Source organism: Meriones unguiculatus (genome assembly GCF_030254825.1).
Source record: "Meriones unguiculatus strain TT.TT164.6M chromosome X unlocalized genomic scaffold, Bangor_MerUng_6.1 ChrX_unordered_Scaffold_31, whole genome shotgun sequence".
Classification (NCBI taxonomy): Eukaryota; Metazoa; Chordata; class Mammalia; order Rodentia; family Muridae; genus Meriones; species Meriones unguiculatus.
The window spans coordinates 3,286,683-3,301,054 of record NW_026843707.1 but is presented as its reverse complement, the minus strand read 5'-3'; the positions used below and the strand labels follow the sequence as shown (position 1 = coordinate 3,301,054).

Sequence of the window (14,372 nt, the reverse complement as noted above, 5' to 3'; positions counted from 1 at the left end):
TGAGTATATTTTGCATATAAAATAGCATGCAGTCCAGAGTATAGAAAAGTCACCGTGAATTTTCTTTCCCTTTCATGAATCTATTTGAATTCATTTTGAAAAACATTCCAATATCATGGTCTTTTAATTATTTAGAAAATATACTTAAAGATGTAATTTTATGTGATCTTCATAGATTCATCGTCTGAAAATAAAAACAATACCTACACAAAAATATGCTGAATGTCCAAAGAACTACTTTAAATCATGCTTCAAGCATATAAGACAAATTCAATAACTCATATTCCTGTACTGTGTTTACTGCCTCTATACCAAGCATTCTTTATGGGACTACATTGCCCCATGAGGCAAAATTAATTTCTAAAGAATGAGAAAATGTCACAAATACCTGTGATGCATAAATGGACATATATCTTGTCTGTGTATGTGGTATTAAAATTCCATGGACTTTAACTGGAAATAAAAGTCTATACAATACTCTATGCAAAGAGTGGACAAAGATTAATAAACATTATTCATTCCATCAATGTAAAATGTACCCATAAAAACACTTTTGGCTTTTGTATACTACTCAAAAACCAAGTACCAGTGGCTCACTGATTGGCCCCAAAGTCTTTCTCTCTATGTTTTTATTTCCCATCAGTTTATTTTTGGTGGCAGTGGGAATATAGCATGTACTAGACAAGTGCCCTGTCACTGAGTTATATCCCTGTCTCATTAGTGCCTTATTTATTTTTACTTAGAAGTTGAATTTTCTTATTTTATTTCCAGTGAAAACCATCTTTTTATGTTTCTCTTCTTTTCTTCACTGTGTTTTGTTTTTGTTTTGACCCAACCATGTTATCTCAAGCTCCAAATAAAGTGGAAAGGTTAATGGTTCTATTTGAGATGGAATTCCAGAGAGTGCTGTTTTGGCATGGTTTATAACATTAGCATTCTTTTTAATTTTCTGGTTAGGCCCCTATGTCAATTAAAATGTGCCTTAACATTAGGGTACATCTCTTGGCACATTTTTTTCACCATGCATTAAAAAATGGTTGAAATCTTCTAAATAGTGTGGCCCATGTTTGTGCTTTTCAAACCACCTTGGGCACAATATTGAATAATGGTACCTCAGGGGAGGAAACATTTGAAGATAAAATTGCTATTCTTTCTTGTTCTTAATAACATGCTCTATCTGTATCACAGGGAGGAATTCAGGGTTTGGCTTGGAAATAAAAAAAAATCATGTATAGTTTATTATTTAAATTCAGTCGACAAAATCTCATGGTGCTGGTGCTATATGATAATGAATGATTTTTCTACTAGAGAATATGAATTACAAAGCCCTATCAGAATCACACATACTAGTTTTAGAAACATCTGTACAATAAAATGCCAAGAGACAGCCTGGTGTCATATAAAAACTATTTGCCAATAAATCTGCTTCTGATGGGCTACTAAAAATGGACATATCAGGCATAAAATATGTGTGTGTCTATTATGCCAGCCAGCATTGCAAAAGATGACAGGCTTCCACTGGTGCACTGAGATAAGAAACAGCTGTCATTGGCATCAACACTACTGCAAGAAATGAAATGATAATTATCGAGGTACACATATGAGAGTTGCCCCATATTTGCGTAGGATTTGAAAACATGTGAGGCCAGAATCATCTGGTATATCTGAATGAAATGCCAATATCCCTTCCACATTCTCTTCAGAAGAGTACTAAATGCAGTCCTCTAGAACCATCATTCAATTGTATGAATTCTTTTTTTATCTTTTTTTCTATTTATTTTAGTTAGTTATTATTTATACAGCATTCTGCCTACACACCAGAAGAGGGCACCTGATCTCAGTATATATGGTTATGAACCACCATGTAGTTGCTGGGAATGAACTCAAGACCTTTGGAAGAACAGCCAGTGTTCTGAACCACTGAGCCATCTCTCCATCCCCAACTGTTTTTTTTTTTTTTTTTTCTATAGCAAGCACTTCAGTCCACTGGATGTGTATCTAGTGCTGATTGAGCTGAGAAAGAATATGGGAGAGTTGTTGACTTTTTCTTAGTTTTAATTGCATAAAAACATTTTTGAAGATAATATTCTAGGGATTCAAATGATGACTGAAAAGTACTTTCTTAGGTGAGTTTATATAAACTGTGAGTAACAGGGAAAACACATCCTTGATGGAAGAATAAAAAAGCACTGAATTTCACCATTGAACCTATTCAATAGGTACACATAAAGACAAAAGTTTCTGTAAAGCAAAGGACACTGTCATCAGACCAAAACAACTGCCTACAGATTGGGAAAGGATCTTTCACCAACTCTATATCTGACAGGGAACTAATATCCAGTATATATAAAGAACTCAAGAAGTTAAACAACAACAAATCAAGTGATCCAATTAAAAAAAAATGGAGTACAGAGCTAAACAGAGAATTCTCAATAGTGGAATATCGAATGGCAGAGAAACACTTAAAGAAATGTTAAAACCCCTGCTCAGATGTAACCCATAGACTCAGACTCCAAGTGGGTACCCTAGTAAAGGAAACAGAAATTGTCTCTGACATGAACTCAGTGGCTAGCACTTTGACGCCTCCCCTACCCCCAACCCCACTCCCACCCAGAGGAAGGAGCAGCCTTACCAGGCCACAGAGGAAGACAATGCAGCCAGTCCTGATGAAACCTGGTATGCTAGGATCAGATGGAAGGGAAGGAGGACCTCCCTTATCAGTGGACTAGGAGAGAGGCATAGGAGGCGAAAAGGGAGGACAGGAGGAAGAGAGGAGTAGGAAGGAGACAAGGGAGGGTGCCAAAGCCTGGATACAAAGTGAATAAACTGTAATAAATAATAAAATTTTTAATAGAAATGTTCAACATCCTTAGTCATAAGGGAAATGCAAATCAAAATGACCCTAAGATTTCACCTTACACCCATCAGAATGGCTAAGATCAAAAACTTAAGTGACAACACATGCTGGAGAGGTTGTGGAGAAAGGGGAAATCTCCTCCATTCCTGGTGGGAATGCAAACTTGTACAACCACTTTAGAAATCAATCTGGCGATTTCTCAGACAATTAGGAATAGTGCTTCCTCAAGATCCAGCTATACCACTCCTAGGCATATATCCAAAAGAGGCTCAAGTACACAACAAGGACAAGTTCAACCATGTTTGTAGCAGCTTTATTTGTAATAGTCAGAACCTGGAAACAACCCAGATGTCCCTTAGTTGAGGAATGGATACAGAAATTGTACTTTTACACAATGGAATAGAACTCAGCAATCAAAAACGAGGAAATCATAAAATTTGCAGGCAAATGGTGAGACCTAGAAACGATCATCTTGAGTGAGCTGTCCCAGAAGCAGAAAAACACACATGGTATATACTCATTTATATAGACCTATAAGATAGGATAAATATACTGAAATCTATCCACCTAAAGAAGATAAACAAGAAAGAGGACCCAGGGTATGATGATCAATCTTCACCTAGAAAGACAAATGGGATGGACATTGGATGTGGGAGCAAACAAGTAACAGGACAGGAGCCTACTACAGAGGGCCTTTGAAAGTCTCTACCTAGCAGTGTATCAAAGCAGATATTAAGACTCATAAACAAACCTCCAGCAGAATGCAGGGAATCAAAAAAAGGGGGGGGAGTTAACACAACCTGGAGAGGACAGGAGTTCCACAAGGACCAAATATATCTGGGCACAGGAGTCTTTTCTGAGACCATTTCTCCAAAAAAGGACCATGTATGGATGCAACTTAGAGCCCTTGCTCAGAAGTAGCCCTTGGTAGCTCAGTATTCAAGTGGGTACCCTAATAAGGGGAACAAGGACTGTTTCTGACATGAACTCAATGGCAGACTCTTTGACCCCTCCCCCTCTCAGGGAGGAGCAGTCTTGCTAGGCCACAGAAGAGGACTTTGCGGCCAGTTCTGAAGATACATGATAAACCAGTATCAGATGTAAGGGGAGGAGGTTCTCCCTTATCAGTGGACTTGGAAAGGGGCAGGAAGGTGATGAGGGTGGGAGGGTGGCATTGGGAGGGAAAGAGGGAGTGGGATACAGCAGGGATACAAAGTTAACAAACTGTAACTAATATTAAAAAAATAAAAATTAAAAAAAGAAACTCAAGTTACAACACATACTGGAGAGGTTGTGGAGAAAGGGGAACCCTCCTCCATTCCTGGTGGGAATGTGAACTTGTACAACCACTCTAGAAAGCAATCTGGTGCTTCCTCAGACAACTAGGAATAGAGCTTCCTCAAGATCCAGCTATACCACTCCTAGGCATATACCCAAAAGAGGCTCAAGTACACAATAAGGACATTAGCTCAACCATGTTTGTAGCAGCTTTATTTGTAATAGCCAGAAGCTGGAAACAGCTCAGATGCCCCTCATTGGAGAAATGGATACAAAAATTGTGGTATATCTAAACAATGGAATATTCCTCAGCAATAAAAAACAAGGAAATCATGAAATTTGCAGGTAAATGGTGGGATCTTGAAAAGATCATCCTGAGTGAGCTATCCCAGAAGCAGAAAGATGCACACGGTATATACTCACTCATATAGACATATAATATAGGATAAACCTACTAAAATCTGTACACCTAAAGAAACTAATCAAGAGGGAGGACTCTTGCTAAAATGCTCAGTCCCTATCTAGAAAAGAAAAGAGGATGGACATCAGAAGAAGGAGAAAAGAGGGAACAATCCGGAACCTGACACAGAAGACCTCGGAAAGACTCTGCCCTGGAGACTATCAATGCAGATGCTGAGACTTATGGGCAACCTTTGGGCAGAGTGCATGGAATCTTATGAAAGAAGTGGGAAACAGTAAGATCTGGAGAGGACAGGAACTCCACAAGGAGAGCAACAGAACAAAAAATTCTGAGCACAGGGGTCTTTCCTGAGACTGATACTCCAAACAAGGACCATGCATGAAGATAACCTAAGACCCCTGCACAGATGTAGCCCATGGCAGTTCAGTATCCAAGTGGGTTCCATAGTAATAGGAACAGGGACTGTCTCTGACATGAACTGATTGGCCTGCTCTTTAATTACCTACCCTTGAGGGAGAAGCAGCATTAACAGGCCACAGAAGAAAACAATGCAGCCACTCCTGATTAGACCTAATTGACTAAGATCAGAAGGAAGAAAAAGAAGACCTCCCCTGTCAGTGGACTTGGGGAGGGGCATGAGTGCAGAGGGGGGAGGAAGGGAGGGATTGGGACGCGAAGAGGGAGGGAACCACAGGGGGGATACAAAGTACATAAAGTGTAATTAATAAAGAATTTTTAAAAAAGAATTGTATTAGAAAAACCTGGAAATATTTGCACAGATATTTCTTTAACTTTTTGAAATATTATGTAATTAATAAAATGAATAATTCTGGGGGGCCACAGCTTGGATACAGAGTGAATAAATTGTAATGAAATAAATAAAAAGACAAAAGTTTTGTATTGCTTAGATTTTTAAGTTTCAAGAAGAAAAAACTAACAATGAAGAAGTATAAGTAAAAAAGATAAAGAAGTTCTCACAGAGGCTAGGTGGATGGATTAGTGATTAAAAGCTCAGATCTGAGTTTAACTTTCAACACCCACATGTTAGCTTACAAGGGTAACTCCAGTTGCAGGGGAAGTCCACCTCCAGCCTTCATGGGTCAAGCATACACATGGTGTATAAACATGTATGTAAGCAAACCACCCAGATACAAATAACTTTTAAAACTTTTTTTAAGTTCTTACTTAACTAGAACATAGATTTTTTATTTCTTTTTTAAACTTTTCCAATTATTTAATAAACATATTCTAACAATTCCTCTGGCACATACATAATTTATTTTCCTCTTAATGTTCATCAATGCAAAGTGAATCATAGACATTTTAAGGAGATCTGCTATTAGCTCTGCTGAGTGTCATGGATTCTCTTGCAGATTACTCAGGTGAAACTTCCTTCTTCCTTTTGCCTTTTTGATACCACATCTTGCTATGTAGACCAGGGTGGCCTCTAGCTCCACCTCCGTGGGTGCAGCAAGTCACTTAGCCAAACTGCAAAGCCTATAACCATTTCCAGCACACTTTTCTCTAAGAGATGCCTAAGAATAGTGTAGAAAAATAAACTTATTTTTCTGTTACAGGAGGACAGACCTCGTCCTCAGAATCAGATCATATTTCTGATTCATTGTAAGTAGGGAAAACAATGAGAGAAACCATGAACCCTGGTTCTTGGAGACCTTTAGGAAAAGAATAGACTTTCTTTTGTCAGACTCACAGCCAGCAAGGGTGAGGCTACTAAATGATCTCTGGAGTGCTCTTCTTCCTTATATACACATGGCACAATTTCCAAGAAGAGACTTCACTAAGGAGCAGTAGGATTGCTGTCTCCCCATTATGCTTCCTACCTGAGCAAGCTTGGATTGGTAGAATCCCAAAACATCAGATTTTATAAGGTAGGTTAGGGAATATATCCCATGTTTTAAAATAAAATATGATTTACAGCATGAACTGATCAGTGTTAGAGAGCTATAACCTAGAGAAGAAGAAAAAGGAGCAAGAAGAGAGTTGTCAGAGAATGACAAAGGCAGGGTGGAAAAGCAAGAAGGGGAGGCAAGGTGAAGAGAAAGGAAAAGAATATACAAAGGAGAGAGAGAAATGGAAGACTAGGGGCTATTTCAAAGCAGTAGCTAAATGTCTTTTTTCTCCCTGTTAAGGATACTTATCTGCAAAAAGGATAAAAGCATAATTACCTGCTAAATATATCATTTAAATGACACATCTCAAAGGGACAAAACCTGGTTAAAGGTTGGGTAATGCAATCCCTCTATTACTATATATAAAACAAAGAAGCTAGAGTTTCATTACCCTCAAATTGTCTGGCATGGGGGTAGTTAACTTTTATTAGAAGCTGTTCTTTCATATTATACAGCATAGTCAAAGATGTATTAGCTTTGACATTTCTTACATCTCAATACACTGTGAAGTGAATTTACTGTGAGACAAATTTAGAAGGGAAAATTTCAGTGAAGGAAATAATAGCATCAGCCGTGCTTCCTATTATTAGTGGAAAAAAGATTCAGAAACACACACACACACACACACACAAAACCAACATGGAACAGCATTTGAAATAGAAATATGAGAAGAATTCTTATTCACATCTAGCAGTTCTATAGGTGTGTGTGTGTGTGTGTGTGTGTGTGTGTACTGAATACGTAACCAAGAATGTAAGTTTCTTGAAATTCCTATGTTTTTAAACTTTACTCAGGAGGAAGTTTGCATTCTTAAAGAGACATTACAGTGCCTTCTCAACAGGATTACTTTGTCTTCCAGAAAGAAAAATTCAGCCATAAGCAAGACAATAAAGATACTTTTAGTGGATCAGCTTTAATAAAGAAGGAAAGATATCCTACAACTTGAGCATTAAAAATAAAATAATTGAAGAGTTGGTAATAATAGCACCTTTAACCCCAGCTACTGGGGACACTAAAGAACAGGAATCATAAGATCAAGGCCAGTCTGAGATACAGAGTGGGGCCCCACCTTAAGTTAAAAAAAAAAAAGCAATGAACAGTTCAAAGATAAATGGTTTGTTTCATGTATAATAGTCATTAAATTAATTCTAAATGCAGACAGTACACATATATGTGCCTCACAGACTGTGCATAAAATGTTATTATCCTTTGCTGTCATTAGGTGTCATTCTGTCACATTTCGTAGTCTCTTCTAACAATATGGTGAACAACTGACATTTTAAAGTACCCAATTAAGCATATAATTGTAAAATAAGTTCAGATCCTCTTTAAACAAAAAATAAGTATATCAGATTGATAAGCATATTACCTTGGTTTCAATAACTTAAAATTCAAATATGATATATCACAAAAGGATATTTCACTTAATAAACTAAATAAAACCCAGTCAACCAAATAATAAAAATATTGAAAATCAGTAACAAGAGGTATTATAAAGCAAGCACTCAGTAAATTATCAGTCTGCTCATCCTTTCTTATTTCTTGCATAGGTTTAGTACTAGAAATATCTTCCTAGCCCTTTGCATTTATCTTTGTCTGACTGAGTCCAATTCCACATTCATTAGACCAGAAATCTCAGAACATCAGATTAATCCATCCTGTCTTCATGAGGAACTGAAAAAACAGACCACTATCAGTATAAAATTCAAATTCTGGATATTAATGTTGTCTTTCCTGTTTGCCATACATTTGACCTCCTTGCCTTTTTCTTTTCTTTTTTTTTTTTTCATCCTTTTGCAGCTTCAGTCCAGGGTCCTTGGGAAAGAGCCATCTCACCAAACAAAGTGCCCTACTATATCAAGTAAGTCAAAAGAATTTATTGTACCTGATCACAAATGAATTTCTTTTTTAAAGTTGTTATCCTCATCTATGAAATCTATTTCTTTTTATTTCTAAGGAAGCATGGATAGTGAATCATGCTGAAATTTTCCCTGTAAATTTGTTGATGAAATAGGGAATCACTTTTAGGAACAATCATTTAATGCAGCATATATGGTGTCTTTTGGTGGTGAGCAGAATTTTTACAGTAGAACAAAAATGTTCAGGTAATATCATTGATAGTGGGGTAAATATTTGACAGAAAAGTATTATTTATGGAGGTGTTTTCTTCATTTCTTCAGACAGAGGTGGAAGATTTATTTAGCAGTATTTGCACAAACTGTTTAAATGAATTATATGTCACATAAGCCATAGGCAGACAATCCAGCACTTGTGGAGCTGAGATATTCATTCTCAACATGTATCTATCCTACTTAGTTACCTAATAATAGCATCAGAGTGGGACCCTTTTTTCTGGGACAATTTGTGCTGGTCAAAGGAAAAGAGTCAAAAGATAGGTGTTCTCTGAAACATGAATTATGATATATTGTGTGACACAGAAGAGAAAGAAGAACTGATATTGAGTTATTATGATGTTTTAACAGTCTCTCATCAGTCTTGCAAGAATGTAACTTAAATCTAACTTGGAATTGGCAACACCCAACAACAAATAAAAGTTCATGAAATAGTCTTCAGTATCAACTACAATCTTTGAACTTTCCTTTGGCATGAGTCTGAATACAAATATTAAATGTTTTTCCAGTTATTCAGCCTGCTATCTTTTATTGAATCTCTTTTTATTCTTCTGCTACCCATCAATTCTTCATAATTCAGTTCCAGAGCAATGACTGCAGTCCTAGATCTTCATTACTTCAGTTCTCAAGAAATGTGATTTCATGCTTCTATTTTGTTAACTCAAAAGAATGAAAATGAAGGGACATTGGGGCTCTCCAAAAGAAGACATATTCTTCAGGAATATGGTTTAACTTTTATTAAATTTTTCCCAAATGGTGTATCTTTTAACCTTAAAGTTTCCTTTAATGTGTTTTAATCCTTTTCTTTTTCCCTTTTTTACAAAAATTTTTTATTATTTTTATATTGAATTCATTCATTTTATGACTCTAAATTACATATGTTAAACGCCAATTTAAGGTGAGTTTTAATAAATAAGATGTAAATTTAAATATGCATGTGTATTTTATAGAAGCTTTTGTTCAAACTCTTTGTAGTGATTTCTTATATGAATATCTGTCAGTATAGATTTCATTTCTGATTAAGATATTTAAGACTTAATAGTTTATCAGCAAAGCTCTCACTTTCATCAATTTCCATTATGAGTTGAAATAATGGTTATTTTTCTGCTTTTGTTCATAAAGGTTTAGAACCATCTAAAAATCACTATTATGGAACGATTCTCTGAATTACTGTGTAGAGTTCATTAACCGTCTCACATGGATTTCTAGAACCTTCTTCTCCTTTGTTCTTCTCTAGTGTTGTGGCTCTCAATCTGTAGGTTGCTAATCTTTTGAGTATCAGATGAACCTTTCATAGGGGTACATATCAGATATCCTACATATCATATATTTACAATACAATGCATAACAGTAACAAAATTATAGTTATGCAGTAGCAATGAGAATAATTTTATGATTGGAGGTCACCACAGCATGAGGTGTAAAGAGTCGTAGCATTTGAAAGGTTGAGAACCAGTTTTTTTTTTCCAGTAAATTGATCTCATTGTTCATTCTCAGTGAAAGTAAAGACCAATTTCATACCCTATTTACCCAATACTGCTTTACATATAGGATGATTGTGGTCATGAACACATTAATTCTAGCTCTGACTCTAATATTAGATAGTTATGTAGTCATGGACAAACTGTCAAATTATATAAACCATAATTTCCCATTTATAAAAAAGAGTGCTAACTTACATAATATGTCAGGCCATTTCAGCTATCAGAATCAGAGTGGAGTCATTCAATGAACAAGTTAAACTTGGATTACTAAAATTTGAACCATTTTTCTAGAACTTTACCTTTATTTTTAAATTCGTTATTTGACTCACTAATGTTTGTTTAGTTAGTTTTGTTGGTCGGTGGTCTGGTTTTGGTTTTGTTTAGTTAGTTTTGGTGGCTGGTTGGTTTGCCAGAGTGCTGAAGATGGATGTCAATGTCTTACATACACTAGACAAGCACACTAAACCATTTGCCCAAGTCCTAACATAAGCCCTTATTGCCTTACTGTTTTAAAGATGCTTTTATGTGAGACGTGTGTGTGAATTCCTTTTACTTTTGAGCCTCAGACATCAATCATCTTTCAAACTACTATAATTTCTCTAGATAATTTTTAAGAGCTCAGTTCTTCTGCTTTAATATTAAAAGTCCTCAAACAATAAACAAGAAAAAATTAGTGGAAAGGTGATAAGGTGATTGAGTATGCAGGCCTTACATGCCTCTGAAGTGATTGGTTCCTAGATGAGTAGTTACTTCATTTCCATAGGGGTCTCTGAAACTTTAAGGAGAGCAGTTTCCTACATTAATAAATTATTTAAAATTAAGGATTATAAAATTTCTCAAATAGGATTCTAAAATATTAAGCTATAATATACAAAAAAATAAACTCAAAAATATACATTAATACATATCTTAATTAATTAATGTATTTTATTATCCACAACTTTTGCCTAAAAATATTTAAAGCAAATTATTATTTTAAATTTCTTTTTATTGTTCGAGAATTTCATACATGTTGTAATGTCTTTGAATCAAATATACTTCCCAGTCCCTCAGGTTCTATTCCTCCTGTATGTCAGTCACTTTTCCCTCCCAACTTCATGTTCTTTGTTTTTAAACCCTCTGAGACCACTTAATGCTTCCTAATGTTCATGGTTATAGAATCATCTACTGGAGTGTGTAGCATCTCTAGGATTACATCCGTGAAGAAAACTGACTTTCCTTTCCCCAGCAGCAGTCAATGTCAATAAACTGTCAGTGTGGCTTGTACTTCATGACTTTAACCCTATTCCATGTCAGGATTTTGTCTGATTGGATCTTGCTCAGGTCATGCACATGCAGTCACAGCTGCTGTGAGTTCATGTGTTCAATGACCCCAGCTAGTATTGTTTCACTGTGGAAGTCCACTACCTATGGCTCTTAGAATTTTTCAACCCCCCCTTTTGCAATGGTACCTGCTTTGGGGGGAGAGGAGTCATATATGTTCCTTTTAAAGCTGAGCACTCCACATAAAGTGAATTATTTTTAAGTATAAGGTTCAATAGATTTTATGTTCTGGCTAATCACATTAATTATCACAGATGCTTTAGTGATCTAAAACGAACAATAAAATTAAGTTGACAATGAGTTAAAAATAAGTTGACTAGTTCTCATCTTGTTTGTCTTCAAGAGTTTTTTTTCTTTAATTAATTTTGTTCTTTGACAATTTCACACATGTAAGATAAATATTCTGAGTGTTTTTGCCCACTCTTATCAGACCCTCCTTCTTTCCTACAAATCTCTTCCCCACATTCATTAATTTATGTTTCACAAACTAATGAGTTTAACTAGGGCCATTTGTTTGACTCCGAGCTTGGAACTTTCTGATGAAACCTGGTAGGCTTATCAGTGGGCACACAATTGAAGATGATGACTCCCCCATCCCAGAATTTGAAAATAGCCAGAATTTGTTCAGCTGTGTGTCAGGGAAAGGGGGTCACTTGAGGCCCTCTCCACTCCTTAGAATTCTGTTGGCAGGGCCAGTCCTATGCAGAACCAGTGTCAGCAAAGGCAACTACTGTGAATTCATGATTGTTGTAGCTGTGTTGTTCCTAGAAGATGGTGTTACATAGCCTTTCTCACTATCACAGATCCCCACTGGCAAACCCAAGTGATGTTCTCAGCTATAATTTTTTTAATGCTTGAAAACTGCATTTTCTTTGGCAGGTCATCCAAATAACAGGAAGCTTACATACCAATAGAAGTTTGCATACCAATAACACAAGCCCCACAGAATTGTTGAATTAGGCATTCATTCTTGAGATGTTGAGACATTAACAATATTTTTGTTGTGGATTAAAAATCAGGCAGTGTTTATGTATGTCTTGACACCAGCTTTTTATGGGATCTTACAAAGTTCCATTTTGATACTTCAGAATACATTTTTTGTCTAGTTTGTTAGCCGGTAGCATACAGTTTTTGTATTCCCTCTCCCTTAGGGCTCTCATTTCTGCCAGCACCTCTATCAGGTTAGTTGATTACAGTTTTAATTGCTACTGAAAAAATAATCACCAACATTGTTCAACCTGTTAAAACTGCCTTTTCTACTCTCTGCCATTTTGTAGTTTTTTGGCCTACTGTCAAACTCATGAAAATTTCATAATAATATCCTTTAACCAGCTGCTGTGTTCTGTTCAGATTTTTCACCTTTTTACGTTTCATACTCCCATATGGGTAAACCAAACAGAACCAAGAACTAGGACTCTCTTGCTTACTTAATGAGGTAGAAAATTATTCTTCTGTGTTCTGGACTGTCAGAAGAATTTAGGAATCCCAAAGTTGTATGCAGGATATTCCAACATAGATGCCATAATAAAAGCATAAGAAATATCACATTGAATCAGACTAACAGGGCAACCAGCCCTGGTCTCTATCCTATATAGAGGCATGAATAGTGTTTGTTGTTTTTTCAGTTAACCTTGTAATTTTCATCTCAAAAAATAGGGTTCATCACTCCTAGTTGCTAATGATGTATTGGAAAATGACTGGCAATGAAGTTTATCCAAAGGTATATAAAATGTTTGCCACATGTTGTTTCAGTCTTGTCTTAGAAATAACTCTATGGGTATATTGAATTCTGTATAAATCACTATGTTTCACTTTCCTTTCAATCTATATCCCATGACCTCAACAAATGGCCCCAGTTAAATGGTTTGATAATCAACGAAGACATTTATATTTTCCCACTGTGGACTTTAATCTCACATCCCCTGACAAATGTTTTTTTTATTTCCATCTTCCTGCTTTGAGAAATGCTAATCCTTTTTAGTCTTTTAGTCTGTCCTTGAATGAAAGATAAGCTTTCCCCTTGATCGTCTTGGCTGTTTTTTCCCTGGACCTTTTCCAGCTCTGTAATATCTTCCCTGGGATAGCATGAGTAGAACAGCCCAGATATTGGTTATTAAATTTGTTAGCCCTGTCTCTAGTCTCCCCTCACTCATGAAGAATGTAAATGCTGTTTACTGTTCCACACTGATACAAAAATGGACCAACCATTTGAGGTCATAACCTGTTCCACATGGATTAGTTCTAGCTGAAGACTGATATTCTGCTACTTTTCTGTATTACCAGATGAACTGCTTCACCCTAAATGTCTGCCAGCTGTACCTTAGAAAGAATTGTTTTTTTTTTTTTTTTAGACAAGCAGGGTGTTTTTTTTTTTTTCCTTAAAAGAAGCTGTGGTTGCTAAATATTAGGAGGAATCTACTAATAAAACCCAGTAGCACATCTGCTGACTCAATCATCAGCAATGCATTTTACCAGGATAGTTTCTAAATATTTCTGAGATACTTGGATGGGGGAGTGAATATATATATATATATATATATATATATACATATATATATATATATATCACAAGCGAACTTATGTACAAGTGACTTTCGATTTTGTTCATGCTCGTATTTGTGTGTGTTTGTGTGTGTGTGTGAGAGAGAGAGAGAGAGAGAGAGAGAGAAAAAGAGAGAGAGAGAGACCTTGATCTACTCTTTGACCACTCTCAATTCCCATGTTTCTAAAGGTATTCATGATATCTGAGTCAGTCAAAATTTCAAGTAGGTTCTTGCTTAGAAAAGTTGCCTGGCTGAAGTCAACATTTATTTTACTCAATATCTCTCTTTAGCAGTGCTATGCCTAATAAAATTGCTGGCTTGGGTTCTGACTCTCTTGCCTTCTATACCCTGTTATCACTCTATCTCCAGAAGTATGAGCATGAAATTGTGACCATCTACCTAGATCTATCTTTTGGTATTGGTG

At 36.0% G+C, this 14,372-nt stretch overlaps 1 protein-coding gene across 7 annotated transcripts in view; it reads left to right on the top strand.

The window, feature by feature from the left end:
• Dmd (dystrophin) overlaps positions 1 to 14,372 on the top strand; it is a 2,365,055-nt gene that overhangs the window by 2,085,675 nt on the left and 265,008 nt on the right. For all 7 annotated transcript variants that reach the window (XM_060376797.1, XM_060376795.1, XM_060376794.1 and 4 more), the window contains one exon: positions 8,267 to 8,327. In XM_060376797.1, coding sequence (XP_060232780.1) covers positions 8,267 to 8,327 — 61 coding nt within the window. The remainder of the gene's footprint in view (positions 1 to 8,266; positions 8,328 to 14,372) is intronic.